The 23,893-nt window shown below is 35.8% G+C and overlaps 1 protein-coding gene across 5 annotated transcripts in view; it reads left to right on the plus strand.

Annotated features, from left to right (window-relative positions):
• Positions 1–23,893, plus strand: part of tbc1d5 (TBC1 domain family, member 5) — a 637,433-nt gene that overhangs the window by 303,821 nt on the left and 309,719 nt on the right. For 3 of the 5 annotated variants that reach the window (XM_028818192.2, XM_028818195.2, XM_051935903.1), the window contains exons 3-4: positions 8,529–8,593; positions 20,907–21,019. In XM_028818192.2, coding sequence (XP_028674025.1) covers positions 20,926–21,019 — 94 coding nt within the window. In that variant the 5' untranslated portion in view covers positions 8,529–8,593; positions 20,907–20,925. The remainder of the gene's footprint in view (positions 1–8,528; positions 8,594–20,906; positions 21,020–23,893) is intronic. The other 2 variants (XM_051935905.1, XM_051935906.1) reach the window with 1 other exon arrangement.

Genomic DNA, 23,893 nt, shown 5'->3' on the forward strand with positions numbered 1-23,893 from the left:
GCATTAAAAGACTTTTTTATACTGTGTGTCATAAAAAGTGATTGTTACATGCTTAATTACTTTGTTTGTGTAAAGTGCTACAAAGAAATACACCTTTTAATGGAAAATTACATTTAAATGATTAGAATTACTTATTCCCAATGTGCAGGTTTGGTGTACAATAGAAATATAAATGATGTAATGATGAACTGTTTTAAGTTACCTTTATTTACTTTTTAATTTTAGAAACTATAACCTTGAATTATCATTTGATGCTAAAAATATGCAATACTTTGGTTGTTGTTGTATTAGTAATAGGAATAGTAGTATTGCCACATGTACTGTTATGATGAGCAGCTCACAAAATGGCTAAATGGTGAAAGGTCACTAAAAGAACTCATTAAACAGGCAAGTGCTCATCCCAGCTTGCTCAAAGAAGCCTTACTGATGGCCACTTGACTCAAAAGCTTTGCCAGAAGGCTCCAGACTACACAGGCTCAAAAAAGGGGATCGGGCCTCAAAAGTTCAAAATTAATCTTTGAATGTCCCAAAATATACAAAATGCACATGGGTGTATTTTTATATGGCTGGGATACAATAACATGCCTCTTTATAGCTGATGATGTTTATTAAAATCAACAAAAGAAAAAAAGAAAATCAAAACAAAAATACACAGGCAAAAAGGGTTTGCCCAATAAGTTAACCCACCACAGCAAATGTACATCTGCAATATGATAATGCAATGCAAAAACAGAAGCAAATGTTTCTATTGCCCCTCAGCCGCATATATACAGGCTGAGGGTGGTCCTTCAGTGGTGACATCAGGGTAGCCCCACCACTTCAAGTTCCACCCACAAAACAAAAGGAACACAAAACATAGATGAAAATAATAAACAATGCAGTATTAACAAAAAATACATTATTACAATAAACACTTTTGAAAAATAATGCTTTACAACAAGCAATGAAGTTGCAGAAAAGGAAGATAAACATAAGCCACACAACATATACAGAGTACAGTGAATTTCTTATCTTCATGTCTAGCCAATGTGCTTTATTGATAGTTTAATAGTAATTTTGCTCATTCTCCATCAGACTATTATTCTCAACCAAATGGCTAGGGATTCCTTTCTTCTACAGTGTGTGTTTTTAAGTAGCTGTTAATCTGCTCTCATCATCTCTTCCTTTGTCATTCAATTGATTTTCTTTTATTAACTTAAGCATTCAACATCCTCTTTGGCATGTTTTTCCACCATTCTCCAAAACAGCTGGCATTAATCCGCACATTATGTCTTATCCTTCTTTGAATTACTAGTTCATATGCAGTATGTTTAACACAACTTACATTAGCTTTATTCTTCTGGAATGGGTGCAGTCCAAGATATGTTTTTTGCCGAAGCATTATCACCATCTTACTTTCTTTTATATCCTGTAGTGACTTGTAAGTACTCCAGAAATCACCCAGTATTTAATTCAAGTAGTTTATTATTTTTTCCCTCAAGATATGCATCATCTTGATGGACATTGAGCTTTATTTGATTTTATCTCCTCCATTGTTACTTTGGCTTGCTCTGTTTTTAATCATTATGTTACTGTCTTCATCCTTGATGATTCTAATATTTTACCTGTTCTACTTGCTTCTAACCCTTGGTTTGACAAATGTAGAGATGCTTGAATCTTCTGCTTTCATATTTAGCTCTTCAATTAGTTTGTACACAGCTTCCTGCTTTTCTTTTCTCATAGTTCTCCTAACCAATTTAAATGCACCTTTGTATGCTTACTTTAAGTGTTCATAATCCTTTTGTTTAGCCAATTTAAAAGGTTTCCTGCTTAACTTCATATCTGACCATATATCCAATTTACAGCTCTGCCCCAAAACTCCTTAATGAAAATTTTCTTGATACCCAGGTTACCATACTTGTCTATTGATATGAGTTGCCCAAAAATAGCACTCTTAATTGACTGTGTTGGGAAGGAGATTATCGAAATGTTCTAATCACTAGGACCAATTACAATTAGGACAATTAGGACCAATTACGGCGATATATTTGGACCAATTACAATTCAGGAAAAATCCAGAGTTTACTCTTTGACATTAAACCACTCTCACTGGTACACAGACAGAGTCAGTCAATCAAAATAGTAACATTCAAGAAGAGAAAGATCAACAGTTATAAAACATTTAAGATACAAAGTCATATTACCAGGATACAGTTCAGCCACATGAAATTACTGTGCAAGACGGCAAATTTGCTATCTGAAACATTGCCTAAAATCTTTGAGGAAGTGAAACGAACCACAGGTGCAGTGGTACAAGTCAAATGCCAGTTTTGGCAGCTCAACCTAGAATAAGGAGAAGCTTTCAGAATAATGGTCCCATCCATTGCTCATTAATTGAAAGTGATTGAAGCCTTTGTTTATCAATCACATTTACTTCTTTAACATATTTAATAAATGGCCCTCAATAGTGTCTGTTGTTTAACAACATCATCCTCACTTCTAAAAGGAGGTGACCCTGTACTGTCTTTTATTGTACAACAAAAAGTCTGTTCTCCAGTTTTAGTGTAGTTCCCATGCAAAAGTGTTATGTAGAATACTTAAATTGTACATTGAGGTGTTTCAAACACACTTAGGTAGGATAGGATTTAAGGTGATGTTATTTTCCTTTTGACTATAACAATCTATTGAAAATATTTGCTTGGCAGGTTCACAAATTAAATTATAAAATCGTTGTTTTTATCCACTCTAAAAGACACAATAATCTAATGCAATTAATTCCATCATCTTTTGTCTGTTGAGCTTTGACTTTTCACTACCACAATCATACATTTCTTTAAGCAACTGGCTATACTGACACACAAGACACTGATGGTGACAGTTTATAGTTTTCAGTTTGTTTGTTATAAGCTTTATTTAGGCAACATTGCAAGAGGTGTAAACGGGTGAAATGGGTGTGGCATGCCATCTACCATTGCATTAAATCATTATCTGTGATGCAAATACACTGGTAAATTGGAGCAAAGAGTGATTTTTGCCTCCCAGCCTGATTCCCAGAGGCATATAGTTCTTGTTAGCCTGCAATTTGTGATGGGAGGCTCTGAAACATCTGAAGCTTAAGTTAGTCTTACATGGCATCTGTAACACCATAAAGCAACAAATTACATGCTTTAGAAATCTATTCACCATAAAAGCAATTCTTCATGCACAACACTTTTCATTTTACATATTCTTAACTTAATTTTGTGCAAGTATTTAAACTGTACATAAACAATAGAAATATTAAAATGTCTACTACATAAGCAAGGCTACAATCTCAACATTAATTATTTAAGGGAATCTATCTATTTATGAATATGAACAATGGCCTATGCAAGAAGCAGCAATAATAATTACTCACTTCATTCCAATACTTGATGAATGGAAAGGAGCAATATGGTTCTCTTTCAAGTCTATTTTATTTGTGCAACCTGGACATGACATCATCCTGCTTCCATTAAACAGTCTACAGCTACAAACAGTGGGGCTCCATCCTAAAAAAAACTTTGTATATTGTATGTATAGTGCAAGGTCTAGTAAAAGCTAGAGAGGGAAGCAAGCTAATTCATTTCACAACACATTATGAATGTTATTGACTTCTTTCTTTTACTTTTCTTTGTTAGTAAATTTAGCACTGTCAAAACTGGGGTTCGAGGTGTCATTTTCAGAAAAGTCTAATAGTTAATAGATGTACTCTGAACACCACAATGTTTGTGTTTATTTTCCTTTGAAAATACAAGCTTCAGTTTTGTCTTCATATTTTATTACATCTCAATTATAAAAGGGTTGCAAAGGGGTAATCTCATTTATTTTATCAGGAAGCAGAACAATGACATTTTTGTAGTACTTTGGGCTTTCTGTGAATTGTCTCATGCATTATTACGAAGTGCATGAAACATCACACATTGACATTTCAGAGTCAAGTACTAATAGTTGTTAACACAAATGCTTGCACTGCATTTTGACTCCTTTCAAATCAGCACTCATATTTGCACATTTCAAGACTGTTTACAAATTTGTATGGGCAGATTGATACAAAATGACATTACATCATTTCAGAGAGTGCAATTATCAAGGCTCATTACTGGTCAGTAGTAACAGAATTTTAACCTTGAAATAAATTTATAAACTACATGCACTTCACATGATTATATTAAATTGATGCATTATAAATTAAAGTACATAACAAGGCCACAAATTAGCCTGTTCAGATTGCAGTGATCAGAGTATTCATTAAGATACTATAGCAGAATGAATTTCTCTTATTTTTAGTAATTCATTACATTTAAAGAGATGAAACAATGGTGTCCAAAGATGTGAATTAAACTATATTGGGAAAAAACGAAGATATTATTCAGCAACCCAAATATATTCCAAAGTATTTCTTTTTAGTAAACTCTTACATTTGCTATATGAGCAAGGCAGAACTGATCCCCTAGTTCAGCATTATGTGATGCCTGATCCTACATTTGGTTCTTCATGTGTGTTATATAACAGTATGTAATACATAACATTCCTATTGTAATAGTTTTTATGACTGCTGATAGCATTATCAGTTCCTAAACACAATTTTCTTTAGTTTTTATGTGTTAAAGATTACAGTATTAAAATCCATATCAGTCAATACAATTAGTAGTGATTTCTTTTTAATGTGAGTAGTAGGGTGTGGCTGATTATATTTTACTTATCACAGAACAGCAACTCACTTGAACCACCTATCATTCACAGTAATGATAATTAATGCATTTCAACTAACCATTCAGTACAAGCCTTAAGTATTTGAATCTCAGTTCACTAATACCGCTTTGAGTACTGAGAAAAGCGCTATATAAATGTAATGAACTATTATTATTATATTATTAATACTGGATAATAATTCTTTACCTTAGGAAAAAAATAGGTATAATCTGAACCAGAGAACATGTCTCAGCCACTTAAAATATAGTGTTTTCCCTTAAATATTTGCTTGGCATAAATTAATTTTCCTTGGTTTACAGTGTTGGAAGGATGAGAAATTCTTTGCATTATTACAACAAACATGACAAAATCAACATAGTCAAACAAACAATTTACATTATATCACACCCAATTTCATAAAAGCATAGTATATAGTTTGAAACTTCTGTAGCATCACTTTCACATGGGGGAAGCTGATGCCTGTACAGATCATGGAGAAGCTGACATCTTCCTTTTATAGCTGTCATTTCTATGAAGTTCATTAGTAGCAATGACATGGTTAGCATGTTTGCTGTCATTGTGTATCTGTATGAAAAACCGGTGAATGGAAAACCCAGTTTTGCATCTGAACATTCAGAAATGCTACTATTAAATGGAGAAAGAGTTGAGGTTTTAATGGAATTTGATGTGTACCCTATTTTTTTGGATTTTGAAAGGTTTTAAGATTCTAGACATGGTGCATTTGGCCAAGCAACTTTTTCCCAGGGCAGATCAACTTTGATTTTCTATAAACAAAAGCATTATTACCTGAGATGGCATTTTGTCCTTTAGTGGTTACAAATATGCATATAATATTATGTATTAAGCATCTGAATGAATCTTAGTTCAATTTGGTTTATTTTTGTATAGCATTTTTCATAGAAAACAGACTTGGTGAGATTAAAGTTATATTCAGCTGTAGTGCAGTGCACCAATATTAAATTATTAAACCATACAACTGCTATAAACACAGAAGTTGTGTTATACATAGAAAACAGATTTAATCACAATTATTAATGTAAACAAATTACAACAATACACAGACCATTAAACAAACACTCCAGGTAAATTCACACCTGAAGAAAAAACATCTATAAGGGATTCATTGCTGGTCATAACTGGCTAAGGCATAGTTCCGATGACCAAGGGCAACTCCCTTGGGCATTTAACAATATCATATATACATACTTAAACTAATAAGAAGCACATTAAATATTTTTATCACTCATTTGCAAAGCTCTTAAAGATCTCTGGTGTCAATTCCATGGATAAGAGTAGTATAGCAATGGAGCGAGAGCACCAAGTGAAGTGGAGGGTTGGTAACATTTCATAATGATGGTTGCTATTTTTGTGTAAATGACTAGTTAACAGAATCACAACATGAACTGGCTATGTAGAAAATCTGATCAGGGTATACTTGCATGAGGTAGTGAGTTTTCCATCTGGATCTAAATGCTGAGACTGAAGGGGTATCTCCTGTAGATATTTGGCTTGGACTTGTGTAGGACTTTTTTTATCCTTGAAATCTTTAGAAGTAATAAGTTTAAATGTGTTCTCTGCTTTGTATGTATTAACAAAATTCAGATAAGTAGGATTAACATCGATATATAAGAAGGGTGTTTTGAAATTATTACTAAGCTTACAATAAGAAGTAATATGGTCACATTTAGGAATGATTCTTCGAGCTGAATTTTGAATTAACTGAAAGCTGCAAATAGAACAATATTTTAAATACTATTAATTTTCCTATATCGCATAAAAGGAAAAACCTAGTTTTGCATAATGTGGTTTTGTGTATGCTAAGAAATAGTAAACTGGTGTCAACAACTGGTGACTAATTTGGGTGTTGTTCAGTAGCACTAATGTTTGGGCCTTCTGACTTAAAAAGTGACTGGACCTTCTTGGTGTCATTTAAACCAACAAACATTTCTGTTTTTACTATATTTAAAGGCAAGTACATTTCACCCATTCATTAATTTAACTCTTTGGCACACTTATCCAAGGCCACAAAGGGATTAATGTCATTTCTTGTATTGTAGGATACAGCTGAATATCATACCATATCTAATTCATAATATAATGAAAGAGCACTATCGTGATCTTTCTGTATATACAGAAATTGGTTTGATTCACTTGAATTAGACGAGGCAAGAACAATTCCTAATAACTCAACATAATTTTCAAGCCTGTAAAATAGAATAGTTTGATGAATAGTGGCAAATGCTGTGCTTAAGCTTAACAACTAAACAGATGCAAAAATTCCTTAATTAGAAGACATTAGAATAAAATTAACAACAACGTTGTTGTAGTTCCTGTTCTACAACTGCTGCTAAAGCCAGCTTATTTTTCAAGTAAGCTTGTAATGAGTAAGGGGAGACTGAAACTGTGAGGCTAGAACTTTACATCGAAAGGGTAAAGTTGGAATTGATCAATAATTATTACACTTTTTTTTTTTTTTTTTTTAACTCTTGGTAATTTTTAGTGCATTGGGAACTCACCAACCAGTTGAGATCTGTTGTGAAGTTAAGAATGGGTGCTGCAAGAATGGTGATTGAGCTATTCGTTAGCTTAATAAATGTTGTCTGTGGGGAAAAAAAAACGTTTCTCAAAAACCCCTCTTAAACGGTGATACAATGGGAAACAAATAAATTTTTTTTTAACTCCTCTTTGCTCGAGCAGCTGCTGGCGTGCTGCTGCTGCTCTCACATGTGATGTGCAGTTTGCTCTAATACTCTCCCCCCCTTCCACCGTTGTGAAGAGGGGGGCTAAGCGCACCCCAAGGAGACACGGCCGCTCCTCCGACACGCTTCATAAATGGCGATATATTTGGAAACAAGTAACAGGTGTTTTTTTTCACCTCCTCTTTGCTCGAGAATCTGATATCGCATGACCATTTATTCACTGAACTTCTCTTTTTGAAGTAAAGTCTTTCTGCACAGATTGAGATCAATCACTGGCACAGAGGTTGTACTTGAAAGAGTAAATAAGAGTAAATATTCCCCCATGTTACTCAAAGGGATCCTAGAGCAGTTTTTAGGCCCAAAGAGTATTCTGTTATCCCCATGACATCAAAGAGAGTAAAGAGAAAAAAAGAATGTAGTTTTTGCTGATAGGACCAGAGTCCACTTACATTTACAGGTCCATACCTGCTTATGAGTACTGTATTTCTATTGGAGTAAAGAAGACTTTGCAAACTTAAAATAAATGTTCTTTTAGGCACCTATTTGGTCAGTAGACATGTCAGTTCATCTTTGTTGATTATCAAGTGAAATTCAGATGGCAAGGTTACCAAATATTGGCAAACTCTAGATTTGCGGAATAGTCCAGACACTCAATATATTGTCCTGGATTGTAACTGGGGGAGGTGCAGCTGCCCTTTTGCATCTCAGTCAAGTCTGTTCATTAGGCAAAGAAGGCTTCATGTGCTACTGAAAACCTTGCAAAATGCGGCAAATCCCACTTTGTTTTAGAGTTGATTTGTTCTGTCTTCTCTTGAAGTTGAGTTGATCCATTGGTAATTATATATTCAGTTAATATGTGGTTTTATATAAAACCTGTTTGAGATTGAGGAGTGTGATGAATTAGGAATGTTTTACTTTTTCAAAGGGGGGAGAGAGGGGGAAAGTTTAAAATAGTTGTTTAGCTAGATTACTCTGTCTTTGATGAAAATTCATTTATATGGCTTTCAAATATACATGTTATTCTGCAGAATTTGTGATTTTTATTTTTAATATATTATTTAAAGTTTTGGGATTTTAGACAGTGCTCATTTCTAATGTTTTCTTTATTATTTACAGACGCAATCCTTTTCAAATTTGAATTCAAAAGTGTAGTCAATGAAGACGTGCATGGTTTCTTGACAGTAAGTATTCACAAAATAATGTTAAATGTATGCTATATTTGACTATATATTGATAAACTGTAGTATTTAAAATTCTGTATGAAGTAAAATGTGTTAACTAAAATCAAATGTGGTATGCTATATTTTTACATCTGTCTTTCCCTTTATATATTTTATTATTTATTTTTCTGCAATTAAGTGCAATTTATTACTTTGTCTGCATGTGTGGAGCAGAAAAGATAGTTGTTTGTTTGCTGTACATAGAGTTAAATGTACGTGTATAATAAAGTTGTCTTTTGCAATACATCAATGGATGACTGTAGTATTGAATTATTTGCTCAAATGCTAGGTCAAAAATATTTAATCAAGTAGAGAATTAACAAAAATATTATATTGATAGTATTCTAACTTTATTGATAATATCTATCTATCTATCTATCTATCTATCTATCTATCTATCTATCTATCTATCTATCTATCTATCTATCTATCTATCTATCTATCTATCTATCTATCTATCTATCATTTTTAATTTTCAAGTTTACTCTTTAATTCAGTTTGCTTCTATAACATGTACTTTCATTTACAATATCAGGGTGCTATGGCCTAATTACTAGTACACTAAAGTTTTCTTCGCTGCAGTGAATCAAAGTAGAATCAAATGTCAGTGATTATAGCAGAATATCAAAAAGGCCTGGCAGTAGCTTCATGATTAATAAAAACACATGTTTCAAGTAGGGCCTGAAACATAACTTGCATGAAAAGGCATATTTGATACATTACATTTCCTGTTAAACAAGTGTTTTATTATTGAGTTGCATCTAATTCTGTGTTTTTTTTTGACAAACTTTAAAATGACTAATAGTGATTGAATTGTAGCATATAAAATATTACTAGTGATAACTTTTAAAAATAAGAATGAATGTTTTAAAAATGTTATGTAACACATATCCAAATACAGTGGTGTGAAAAACTATTTGCCCCCTTCCTGATTTCTTATTCTTTTGCATGTTTGTCACACAAAATGTTTCTGATCATCAAACACATTTAACCATTAGTCAAATATAACACAAGTAAACACAAAATGCAGTTTTTAAATGATGGTTTTTATTATTTAGGGAGAAAAAAAATCCAAACCTACATGGCCCTGTGTGAAAAAGTAATTGCCCCCTTGTTAAAAAAATAACCTAACTGTGGTGTATCACACCTGAGTTCAATTTCCGTAGCCACCCCCCAGGCCTGATTACTGCCACACCTGTTTCAATCAAGAAATCACTTAAATAGGAGCTGCCTGACACAGAGAAGTAGACCAAAAGCACCTCAAAAGCTAGACATCATGCCAAGATCCAAAGAAATTCAGGAACAAATGAGAACAGAAGTAATTGAGATCTATCAGTCTGGTAAAGGTTATAAAGCCATTTCTAAAGCTTTGGGACTCCAGCGAACCACAGTGAGAGCCATTATCCACAAATGGCAAAAACATGGAACAGTGGTGAACCTTCCCAGGAGTGGCCGGACGACCAAAATTACCCCAAGAGCGCAGAGACGACTCATCCGAGAGGTCACAAAAGACCCCAGGACAACGTCTAAAGAACTGCAGGCCTCACTTGCCTCAATTAAGGTCAGTGTTCACGACTCCACCATAAGAAAGAGACTGGGCAAAAACGGCCTGCATGGCAGATTTCCAAGACGCAAACCACTGTTAAGCAAAAAGAACATTAGGGCTCGTCTCAATTTTGCTAAGAAACATCTCAATGATTGCCAAGACTTTTGGGAAAATACCTTGTGGACTGATGAGACAAAAGTTGAACTTTTTGGAAGGCAAATGTCCCGCTACATCTGGCGTAAAAGGAACACAGCATTTCAGAAAAAGAACATCATACCAACAGTAAAATATGGTGGTGGTAGTGTGATGGTCTGGGGTTGTTTTGCTGCTTCAGGACCTGGAAGGCTTGCTGTGATAGATGGAACCATGAATTCTACTGTCTACCAAAAAATCCTGAAGGAGAATGTCCGGCCATCTGTTCGTCAACTCAAGCTGAAGCGATCTTGGGTGCTGCAACAGGACAATGACCCAAAACACACCAGCAAATCCACCTCTGAATGGCTGAAGAAAAACAAAATAAAGACTTTGGAGTGGCCTAGTCAAAGTCCTGACCTGAATCCAATTGAGATGCTATGGCATGACCTTAAAAAGGTGGTTCATGCTAGAAAACCCTCAAATAAAGCTGAATTACAACAATTTTGCAAAGATGAGTGGGCCAAAATTCCTCCAGAGCGCTGTAAAAGATTCATTGCAAGTTATCGCAAATGCTTGATTGCAGTTATTGCTGCTAAGGGTGGCCCAACCAGTTATTAGGTTCAGGGGGCAATTACTTTTTCACACAGGGCCATGTAGGTTTGGATTTTTTTTTCTCCCTAAATAATAAAAACCACCATTTACAAACTGCATTTTGTGTTTACTTGTGTTATATTTGACTAATGGTTAAATGTGTTTGATGATCAGAAACATTTTGTGTGACAAACATGCAAAAGAATAAGAAATCAGGAAGGGGGCAAATAGTTTTTCACACCACTGTAAATAGTAAAACAGTTGTGCTTGTGTATTTTCAAGCATTGTTGTTGTGATAGATAGATATTGTGCTTTGTTCTCAGCAAGCTCACTTTGATAAAGAACACAAATCAATTGTTAGCTTGAACATAAAAATTCTCTAAGCATTATGGGCCACAACAGCTGCCAAAATATTGTTGCTTTCAGCAGTCTCCATTTGACATTGTCTTCGATATTTGTTCCTTTCAGTTGATTTTTATTTCAAGTGAAATCACAAGCAGAGCACCATTCTTCCACTTATTAACTTGCTTGCTACCATTTTTTTATTTAAAAATTCTCCCACATACCATATTGAAACAGTCAAATAGCACATCTCTCTCTCTCTCTCTCTCTCTCTCTCTCTCTCTCTCTCTCTCTCTCTCTCTCTCTCTCTCTCTCACCTACCAGAAATGAGAAAGAGAACTATGTAGCCAGATAGTGGAAATAGTTGTTAAGGGACCATGTGATCCCCTTTAGCCAGTTTAGTCTAATGAGAGGGAACTTTTATCATTCAAGAATTCATGGTGTTCATCACTTGGTAGAGCTAACAGTGTCAACGTTGTAGTAGTCTTGGGGTCTACAGAAGGTACATAGACATCACCAGATTCTCTTGACTTCTCTTAATTATTTTAGCTTCACTTTATAGTCTGTTACTCTGAGGCCACTTGATCAATGTAAACAGATTTTCTTTTGTGGTTTATTTTCATCCTTCTTAACTATTTTTCCAGTTGCTTTCCTGCATCATCTGCTACCCTAAACAATTACTGTGTACCAAATATGGGACTCTACTGTGCCATCTTCATCATCTGTGGAAACATTTGTACCACTTGGGGTATCAAACTTGACTTTTTCAGTAGCTGTGTTACTGGGCACTGTTACTAAAGTCATGCCAGATTTCTTACCAATTATCAGGGTTCCTATAGAGTTCATCACATCGTGCATTCTAGCAACACTGTCATTTTCACTTACCTGTGGCAATGTACTAGGTGCACTTTCACATTTTCTGGTGTTTCTTAAGGCAGATAGTCCCTTTTTGTCTTCCACAGAGAAACAGGAGGAAGAAAAGGAAAAAACAATCTCCTTATCCTTGGTTCAGGTCCATAAGAAAATTTTAACACCAACTTCAGCAAGCTAAAAACATAGGAACCATGCTAACTATAGCACTTGTGGATGGCAGGATGTCTCTCGAACTGTCCCAGACCCAAACAACTTCCAAGAATCCAAAAGTATAAAAAATGAAGAATTCATTAAAGAGGCGGTTAAACACAAAAGGGAGAACACAAAGAACAACTGAAAGGGATTAAACATGTAATGGCCTACAGGTCCTACATGTACAATTAAAGCCTCCTTACTATTATGTTGGGTGGCTGGTCCAGTAGCACATAGTTTCAACTAATCACTCACGTCTCTTCACTGTACTGCTCTCCAGACTTTGGTTTCTTTTTTCTTCATGCCAGTTGTACTCCAAGGGCACCACTATAGTGGCCAAATGGAGCTTTTGACCTAGAACCATGAATCACTTTCAGGTCCCAGGATACTTTCTGAAAGATCTGTTGAGTGTTTAATCAGCATATAGTTGATGGTTTTTTTGCCGTCATTATTCCATTGCCAACTTTGTGAAGTATTGTATTATTATTAAAAACTGCAGGATGTTTAAGCATATATACTGTACATATAAGTAGTTTTGTGTTTTTTGATTGAACGTGCAATAATATTGTTTCACTGTTAATTTATTAGTACTTTTGAAACATTTTTCTGGAAAATAAAAAAGAATTATGCATTTTTGATGATTTTTCCGTTAACAAACATGTTCACTTTAATTTCCAATTGAGTTCCAACCTGAGGCCTGCCTATATTTGAAACTGGGTCTGTAAATGATTTAGATATGATTTCTTCAATAGTGGCATTTCAGTAGTAATTATTAGTAATTCATTAGTAATTCAGTGACTGCCTATAGAGATATGTTGATAATCTTAAGAACATGTGCTACAAGTATGGTAGTTAAGCATTTCATTAACTTTATTGGCACTTGTCCTAGGAAGAAAAATAGTGAGATTTTTTTGTTCTGTTGTTTAGGAGAAATTACTAACACTATATAAACAAGGATAGATAGGTGCTGTACTGCAAAACTTCAGAGATAATTCTGAAACCTGAAATCATCAGTTTAATTCATTCAATTCATTACATTTAAATATGTAATAAGTTGAGAAAATCATTGCAACTAATGTTAGATGGGTTTTATATGAAAATTTAAATTCAGTATTTTCATTTCTAGTCTGCAGTGCTTTTCATAGCAGACCAGATAAGTAGCTTTGTTGTGCTTTTTTGTACTGTCAGTTCATGTATATTTGTTTTGTATACATTTCCCTCTGTCATCATGTCATTTTCTAACCTGCTTAGTCCTGAACAGGGTTGCAGGGGGTGCTGGAGCCTAACCCAGCTAGCATTATGGAACAAGGCAGGAATTAACCCTGGGCAGGGCATCAATCCATTGCAGAACTTCTCCTTCTGTCATATATATTTCATGATTCTAATTTAAAGGGATATTCTATATTGCTAGACTATAGTGAACATTTTTTCCTCCCAAGTATTCTTGCTCTGGGAACACTTTCAAATGCATATTAAAATCATATGCCAGCTGATCTTAGTATAAAAAATCAAATACAAGCAAACTTTCAGAAGATTTCCTTTATAAAGCTCTGAAAAAGTTTGATAAGGAGGTGGATAGCAGAGGATTGCAGATATGTTACATTCCAGATGGATTACAATCAGGACTATCATTAAGCAATGAAAGACACATAACGCCAGTTTCAAGCATTATTTTGTCCTTCCAAAAGAGGTGATCAAGCAAAGAGGCCAAGAAGAATAAAGTATAATCTTTTAACACTAGAATCCCGCACCACCTTATATCCCCTCACACCTCCTCATCAGTGTCTTTGTTTTGCAAATGTGCCAATCAGCACTGGCAGCAAGCAGCCTGCTATCCCATCCCCCTTCTTGACAGAGCTGACGTTCTCATGGCTCAAGTCTGTTTATCTGGGTGTGAGGTGTCTGGAATTGTGTAGGATGAATAATATATCATTATTTGAACTACATACATTTCATGTGTGTTCCGTGTCTATAATAATCTGTGTAATTGTAGGATGACAGGAAATGGAAGGCAGGAAATGTTCAACACATACTGTAACTAAAACAGAAACTTTTTTCATGTTATAGTAATAATGATAAAATGCTGAAGTGAAGTGCATAATGTGTGAAGAATGAAGTCCAAATATCAAATAAACACTTTCACAAAAGGTATAACAAAAGAAGTGCCCTTTTATTAACTATAACCAAATATAACCAAAGAAAAGGAAATCATTCAATTTACATATTGCTGTCAATGAGTTAAAAACCCAAGCCCAAATATCAATTGATACAAACTCGACCTGTCTGCTTGGCTGGTGCAGAGGTAAGAATTGCACTCCCCGTTTTGAGTAGTGAGTAGTGAGCTGGTATTGTTACTACCATTACCTAATAAAAACATCCATCCATCCATCCATTTTCCAACCCGCTGAATCCGAACACAGGGTCACGGGGGTCTGCTGGAGCCAATCCCAGCCAACACAGGGCACAAGGCAGGGAACCAATCCTGGGCAGGGTGCCAACCCACCGCAGGACACACACAAACACACCCACACACCAAGCACACACTAGGGCCAATTTAGAATCGCCAATCCACCTAACCTGCATGTCTTTGGACTGTGGGAGGAAACCGGAGCGCCCGGAGGAAACCCACGCAGACACGGGGAGAACATGCAAACTCCACGCAGGGAGGACCCGGGAAGCGAACCCGGGTCCCCAGGTGTCCCAACTGCGAGGCAGCAGCGCTACCCACTGCGCCACCGTGCCGCCCTCCCTAATAAAAACACCCAGTGTAAATTTTTGCTAACTGTAAAAGATATTGCTGAGGGGATATAAGTAGGCTCACAAACATTGGTGAATCATGTCTTCTTAGTATCTTGTTGACACTTGAATTTTTTGTAATTCAGTTTTATTCTTGAATAAAAACACTTGTTTCATTATACCTTTGCCAAAGTGTTTATTATATATTCCAGTAACCACTTGAATGGCATCAAATCTGTCTCTGGCTCTTGTGCTCTCTCTTGCACATGCACACACACACATCTATGCATGAAAACATCATTATTTGAAACGCTATGTCATTTGAACATGAGTTGTCATTTGAACGTGTTTTTTTGTTTTTTTTCCAATCTTCCCCAGTCTCAATGTTATGGTGCATGGTAGTGAGAATGCAGGCAGACTTCTTTTTGAGCGCATACACCGTCAGCATGGCACTGCCAGATCTAAACACTAGCGTGAAGAATTGCACGTGTACTAAAGTGACTTTAGCTGCAAGTGGAAGTTCCCATCACACTTTATTTATGGTGCCAGGCACCTCACTCCCAGATAAACAGACTTGAGCTCTGAGAATTCTAGTGTTAAGGGACTGTAGGCTTTTATAGCAAAAGTAGGTCAGTATGCAACTTTCACAACAATAGCTCATACACTTCTCCATTAGGATGCATATAGGTGAACATCATGGAAAAAAGCAATCATTTGCAAAAACTTTCTAAATGTTTTGTTTATTTCCTGAAAATCAACACCGTACAGATTTTAAATCCACATGAGAAAGTTTTATGGTTTGAAAAAAATCATTATGATTAATGATAGTGATGTTATTCTTTGGGTAGTGCTTGTTTCTAGCAAGAGTCTGGAGCAAGTTTCATGGTTGAAGGGAAACTGTATGGAACATACAGAGAGATTCTTTAAACAAATTAATAGTCATATTCATGGATGTTAAATTTGGAAAGAAATGTGACAATAACCATAAACACAAACATAAAGGTAAATCAGCAATTGTGTACCTAAAAAAAAAGGTAAATATCCTTTAGTAAGGAAATTTAATAAAATCTTTTTTTTTTTTTTATATAAAAAATCACGTTGTAGAGCAAACAAAATGTTACTGTAAAGCAATAATGTAAAGCTCATGATTATACAGTATTATACAACTCTTAGAAAGATTCAGTAGACAAAGGCTTATACTTACTTAAAATGAAATAAGAATTGAATATATTGGCTGGTTGGTATTTGTTACTTATGAATAATTTAGTTCATTTGCTTCTTTTTAACGTGGGCTGGACATGACTGCCTCCAGAGAAGACCTTTGACCCCCGTGCAGACAGTCTTCACTAATAAATATTATATTTCATTTTTAACTATAATATATTTACTGTACATTAAATATTCAGTAGTTTGCATTATTGGGCATAATGAAAAATGAACAATTTTAGAAAGAACCTTAGAAAAAGTATGTATACTTTCCACAAGATAACAAAATCAGTTTACTTTCTCTTATTAGGTGGTTGAGCACACAAATTACCCTGAATTTTTGCTTGTATTGTTTCTGCATGTGTTTTATTTTTTTTTGGGTTTTTTTTCGCAATGTTATAACTACCCTAAGTTCTTGTCAATAAGCCGCGGCTTATCTAAGGAAAAAAGTTGTGAAAATGAAAAAATAGAATATCGGCTTATACATAAGTCCGGCTTATACATCCATCGCGGGGGTTGCGTTCCAGAGCCACCCGCGAAATAAGAATATCCGTGAAGTAGAAACCATATGTTTATATGGTTATTTTTATATTGTCATGCTTGGGTCACAGATTTGCACAGAAACACAGGAGGTTGTAGAGAGACAGGAACGTTATTCAAACACTGCAAACAAACATTTGTCTCTTTTTCAAAAGTTTAAACTGTGCTCCATGACAAGACAGAGATGACAGTTCCGTCTCACAATTAAAAGAATGCAAACATATCTTCCTCTTCAAAGGAGTGAAGCAAACAGATCAATATGTCTGTTTGGCTTTTAAGTATGCGAAGCACCGCGGCACAAAGCTGTTGAAGGCGGCAGCTCACACCCCCTCCGTCAGGAGCAGACAAAGAGAGAGAGAGGGAGAGTTTGTTTTTCAGTCAAAAATCAATACGTGCCCTTCGAGCTTTTAAGTATGCGAAGCACTGTGCAGCATGTCTTTTCAGGAATCAGCTTTACAAAAGATAGCAACGTGAAGATAATCTTTCAGCATTTTTAGACGAGCGTCCGTATCGTCTAGGTGTGCAAACAGCCCCCCTGCTCAATCCCCATACGTCAGGATCACAGATAGTCAGCGCAAGAGAGAGAGAACAGTAAGCCGGGTAGCTTCTCAGCCATCTGCCAATAGCGTCCCTTGTATGAAATCAACTGGGCAAACCAACTGAGGAAGCATGTACCAGAAATTAAAAGACCCATTGTCCGCAGAAATCCGCGATATATATTTAAATATGCTTACATATAAAATCACAATTTAAATGACCGCTACGCGCTCGTGTTGACTCGGCGACGCCCAGAGCAGAAAGAACGCGCTCCGGCCGCTCCAACCGCGCCATGCGGGGAGTGAGAGAGATGGCAATATCTCACACTCTCTCCCCCCTTAAAGAAATTAAATGGGCGCGAGTGAGACCACTGACCTCCCTCCCTTCTATTAGTTATAGGTTATAGTACGTTCGGCTTATCCATGAGTCCGGCTTATCTATGATACGATTTTATTTTAAAAATTCGTATGATTTTTGGTCTCCGGCTAATACATGAGTCCGGCTTATAGACAAGAACTTAGGGTAATAGATTTTAATGCTGTCTTCTTTGTTCCTACTTCCTTCCTTCATCCTTCTTCTTCACCAGTTTATTTATTTTTAAAAAAGTAGCGGCCTCATGGTTAGGGCAATATGGGTCCAAAAAGTAGTTTATTACAATGCTAAAGGAATGTCCATCCATTATAGAAGACGAGACTCAAATTATGTGAAATATTTGCCAAAGTTAATGAGACAAAACTAGTTTTGACTCTTGCAAAAACATTTCATGATTAAAAGCGATGGTCACCACTTTTGTTTGTAATAATATTTAATGATTTTTTTGTAATGAGAGAATTATTATACAGTATGTTTAATTATAGCTTAAGTGCTATGTGATGGTATAAAGTATATAGTATTTTAATTTGTTATCAGACAAGTGATCTTTTTTTGTTGTTGAATAAATTGAGTAGAAAGGAAAATACAATCAAATATTACTGGCAATATTTTTAGAGCTACATAATTTTAAACTAAGACACTGTTTAAAATAGTAGTATGTATAACCATAATATGCTTCAGTTTGAACTTAGCGTGCAAGAAATCTGAGTTACCAATAAACATGTATATAAAGAACTATATGTAGTATAAAATGTGCAAATAATTTAATTTAAAATAATTCATTAAAAAATAGTTGGTTTGAGTAACCAACCCCATTATATCTGTGTTTACATTTATATGTATTTAATATACTGTGCTATATTTGAAATAATATATAGATGCACATCCCTTAGTAAGATATATTGCCTGATAAATTTAATAAGCAGGTAAAACTTGTTTATTCCTAATAATATCGTATTTTGGTGGGCTCGTGCAATAGCATATGCGTGAAAATGATTTGCAAATGTCAATGACTTTCTGTGTATAGATAAAGTTCCTTTAGGCTGACAAAATGCTTTAAGTTTAAAATGATGTGAACAACAGCAGGGCATTTTGGACTGTAGTGTAATTCTGTTAACTTGGATGTTGCATATTTTTTATGTACAACTGAATAGAATGCTGTTTAATAGAATTAATTCAATTTTTTTTTCTCTTTTCCAAAATAAGCTTGGCTCCACGCTCCTGTTCAAAACTGATCAATAATTACTGGGACGTTGGGTCATAGTTAGCTCTGCTAAAGGGATTGTAATCAGTTATTGAGTCTATTACAGTGCCTATAAAAAATATTTTTGGTAATGTGCAGTGTTAGGCTTACCACAGACATGGAATTTAGTGTAATGGCCAGCATCTCAATTTTGGTCTTATCAGACCATAAAACCTTCTTCAGCTGACTTCAGAGTCTCCAATATGCCTTCAGTGCATTTTTTAACAGTGGCTTTCTACTTGCTACTTTCCCATAGAAATACAGTTTTTGTATACACAGTTTCTCCAGTCTGAGTCACTATAGCTTGTGGCTCTTTAAGAGTTAGCATAGGTCTCCCTAAGTAGTCGTCATCTTGCAAGGTAACACAGTTTTTGTGGGCAACCTGCTTTAGGCATCCTTTCTGCTTTTTATTGTTTGATTTAACTGGACTCCAAGAGATATTATTAACTGTGTTCATCCTCTGACTTGTGCTTTTCAATCACCTTTTCACTGAGTTGCTTGAAGTGTTCTTTTGTCTAAATTCTTTAGGTCAGGCAATGATAATTGACTCACCACAAGATGTACCTTCCACAAAAATGTGCATTTATGCTTTAGTAAATTGAAACCCTTTGACTACAGGCAGGTGGTCTTCTTTTAACTAATTATGCCACTGGCTTGCAGTGATGCTATAGGTATGACATATTAAAGGGACTGAATAGTTTTGCAATCAATTATTTTGTGTTTTATGTTTGTAAATAATTTAGACCACTTTGAAGAGATCTGTCTTCACTTTCACAAGACAAAAAAAAGCCAAATGAACTCCACTGTGATTCAATGTTGTATAATAAATAAAATGAGAACATTTCCAACAGAGTGAATGTTTTTTATAGGTACTGTGTATATTCATATATATATATGCACACAAAGGCAAGAGATAAAAATTGACTTTAGATATGTCCATTTGCAACCTTTGCTTCATTCCTTAATAGGACCAATTCATGTTTTAAGAATTGTGGGAATTACTCTTTTTAACTTTTCGTTTGTTTTCTCTGGAGTGTTGTAGATGCATATAATTACTTTGAGCTTGGCTAGTTATAAAAGGCTATATCTGATGCCAGCTTTACGCAAATTCTCCTTAATGCCTTAATATGTAGCCCTCTTGCATTGTAGCAGAAAATCCAACAAAGCAAAGTGAATAGAAAGACAATAGAGAAAATTAATTTTAACAGGTTCCTAAAATATCTAAGCCAAAGTCATGATCAATCGCAGACTGATAAAGATGTGTGCACAGCCAAGCTACAGACAGCTTCATGCTGGTGTCGACCAAGCCTAGACCTCTGGAAGGCTGAGACTGAGAGCTACATACATGCAGTCTATAACGCAATAAAGGGGGTTTCTGATCGTTTAAAACCCAAAAAACACATAATGTGTTGAGAAAGCTAATAATTACACTTGGGTTAGATTTTGAACATCAAATTGCAGCAAGGTTTGAAAGATTTGAGTGAGCAAGTGAAAGATGAGAAAGATGAATTTAATCGTATAACTTTCTTGTTATACCATCCTTATGCCCTCTCTACAGATTTTCTGTCACATACCAGCTTAGTGCTATTTTTGCAAAACTTTCCTTGCTGTCTAAGCAATCTGTCAGTAATTATATAGCATGGGAGACCCTGCCCTAATCCACAAACTTTGTCATTAACTTGACATGGTTGAAAAAAAGTTTAAATGACTTTGTTTACACAATGCTTAAAGTGGCAACAAGAAAAGTAGTACATATAACCCACAACACATAAAAAAGGAATGCAGACCGTTCACAAGGGCATTTTACTGAATGTATCTGTTTCATTAACATATTGTCATATTAGTGAATATTTATAAATGCACACCAATCTCTATTTATGGTTTAACAAGATTATCCCTGTGTACACAGATCACTTTTGCGTAGTATTTGTTTATTGTTCAATGTAATTGTCTTATTTCAGGGCACTGAAAGTTGGAGAGATGCTGCATCCAAATTTTGAAACCAGACATCCTCTACAAGTTGATGATCAGGAAACAGGGATTGATCCCCTTCAGAACTACATAAAAAACAAAGGTGAGGAAATTATTAAGTGTATGTGTATATGTGTGTGTATATATGTATATATATATATAGTGGAACATCACCCGGACACAGACAGGCAGACACGTTTAGATCACCCCACATATGTTTATTTACAAAGTCCATATTTACAATAAAGTGCTCACAAGCCCAAAGTCCCCAAAAGTCCTGGCCACCATCAAATGCCTCACTTCTTCAGGCCGCCTCCTTGCATCCTCCCAGACCTTGTCCTTCTTACACCCGACTCAAGTCCCTGACTGGAGGGAGGAGGCCCCTTTTATAGTCATCCGGATGTGCTCCAGGTGCCTCCCAACAATCTTCCTCCGGCACTCCCCAGTGTGGTGGAAGTGCTGAGGTCCAGGGCTCCCAAGGCATTGGGGCACCCCCTGGCGGTGACCACGGGCCCCTACAGGGTTGAGCTTCAAAGCTCTGTACCCATGGTCCCCATAGACGCCAGGGCGGTTGCCCCCACATGGTCTGGGGGAGGCGTAAGCCCTCTTCCGGGGCATCCCGGCCAGGTTGCCCCCCCAGCCACCCGCGACAACATATATATATATATATATATATATATATATATATATACACACATACTGTATATACACTAGGGGGCTTCGCCTCCTGCTCGCTTTGCTCGCCATCCCCTGTGTTTGGTTTTCCAGATACACACTTTTAAGATTTTTTTTTTCTTTGAATTGTTGCTATTTCATTAGTTTCACTTTTATTTCAGAACTTCTTTAAAATCAATATTTTGAATCTTTATAGTCCCAACATGCTGAATCTTTTAAATGAGGTCCGTGAGACGTGTGATGACTTTGTACCATAATTCAGAATAGGTTTCATTGTTTGGAATTTCAGCACAGACAAAATGATCCACATCATCAGCAGTTAATTATTTTTTTTGCAAAGTTACCAATAAATGCATATGAGGTAAACCCCGTTTTTGAAATTCTCTGACTTAAACTTCAAAGCCTTACAATATTTACATACAGGGTGGGCCATTTATATGGATTATATGTGAGGGGGAAAACTTTTCAAGATGGGTGGTGAACACATTTTATAAGTGGTCAGAAACTTGTAAATAACTCATGAAAGAATAAAGTTACGTTAAAACCAAGCACACCATTGTTTTTCTTGTGAAATTCCCAATAAGGTTGATGTGTCACATGACCCTCTTCCTATTGAAAAAACAAAAGTTGGATCCAAAATGGCCGACTTCAAAATGGCCACCATGGTCACCACCCATCTTGAAAAGTTTCCCCCCCTCACATATACTAATGTGCCACAAACAGGAAGTTAATATCACCAACCGTTCCCATTTTATTAAGGTGTACCCTGTACTTCAGACATATCACCTATGTCCATATATTCGATCTCTATTCGCCTTTTCGTTATTTCTCTGAGTAATAATTTCTCTTTGTTTTTGCTAATGCGATGTTTACTTTCTTTGTTTTGACACTTTCGTTTTTTTTCTGCTTTCATATTCTGTATCTTGCTCTGCATGTGTTTCGCGCCTACGTTTTTTTTGAGTCTTTTGAATTCCACTGTTTTTATTATCTATAACCTGCTCTGCATGTGTTTGGCCCCCTTGTTTTTTTTTTTACCTCTTCATGATGTTTTACTTTGTTTTATACTGTCTTTTATTTCTGACCTCGCTTTGTCCTGCTATTTTTTCACTTACACCTGGTCCGTGATGATTATTTTCCCTTTTTTCGAGTAATAATTTCCTTTTGTTTGTGCTAATGCGATCTTTACTATCTTTTTTGCTTCTGTAGCGACCTCCGCGTCCGGCTCTAAAAGAGAAGAAGTAAAACAAAAAAAAAACCAGACAGACGTAGTAAAGTCTCACAAAAGTTTTACTTGAACAGTCAAGAAAAAGAACGCCGACTTCGTAACCCCAAACACAACCTTCCAGCACTCTTTCCAACCCCTCCTCCCATCCTGAACCCCCCCTTATCATCAATCAATACCCCGCTGTCAGTCTTCCGTGCTGTTCTCTGCCCTCCCTCAATTGAACCTATCAGTCACTCAAAAAAAAAAATTGCTTCAACCTGCCAGGGACGCTACAATACTTTCGAATTTTACTGCTTTCATATTCCTTACCTTTCTCTGCATGTGTATTGCACCATCGTTTTTTTTTTAGCCTTTCGAATTCCACTGCTTTCATAATCTCTAACCTGCTCTTCATGTGTATAGCGCCAACGTTTTTGAATGTCTGTATGAAGTTCTACTTTGTCTTTTACTCTTTGTCTTTTAATTCTGAGCCCGATTGGACATGCTTTTTTTTCAGTTCCACTTGTTCTGGGCTGATTATTACTTTCCTTATTTTCTGAATTTGCACCTAGTTTATTCTTTTTCTTTTTTGCATTTTTTTCTCTCCAACACTTTTGAGTCTCTTTTCTCCACGCTGCTCTTTCTTCTTTGCTTAGTCATCGATGTTTTATCTATAACGTATAGTCCTTGTACGCTTTATATGCACTGAGAGCCCTGGATCTGTGTGTGCTCAAAGCCTTGATGCGACTGAGTGTTTTGCTGCCCGTGGTCTTATATGATATAGGTTGTAAGTAGGGTGTGTCTTGCAAGAATCTCATGTTCTACGTCCCCGCGAGATGCTCCGTGGCCAATCTCTTCCATCTCATGGGTCTTCTAAGTGTCTTCCGTGATCACGTCTTGTATCCCTAGTCTTTCTCTAGGATTTTTTTTTATACAGTGCATCCGGAAAGTATTCACAGCGCATCACTTTTTCCACATTTTGTTATGTTACAGCCTTATTCCAAAATGGATTAAATTCATTTTTTTCCTCAGAATCCTACACACAACACCCCATAATGACAACGTGAAAAAAGTTTACTTGAGATTTCTGCAAATTTA

Source organism: Erpetoichthys calabaricus, chromosome 13 (assembly GCF_900747795.2).
Source record: "Erpetoichthys calabaricus chromosome 13, fErpCal1.3, whole genome shotgun sequence".
NCBI classification, from domain to species: Eukaryota; Metazoa; Chordata; class Cladistia; order Polypteriformes; family Polypteridae; genus Erpetoichthys; species Erpetoichthys calabaricus.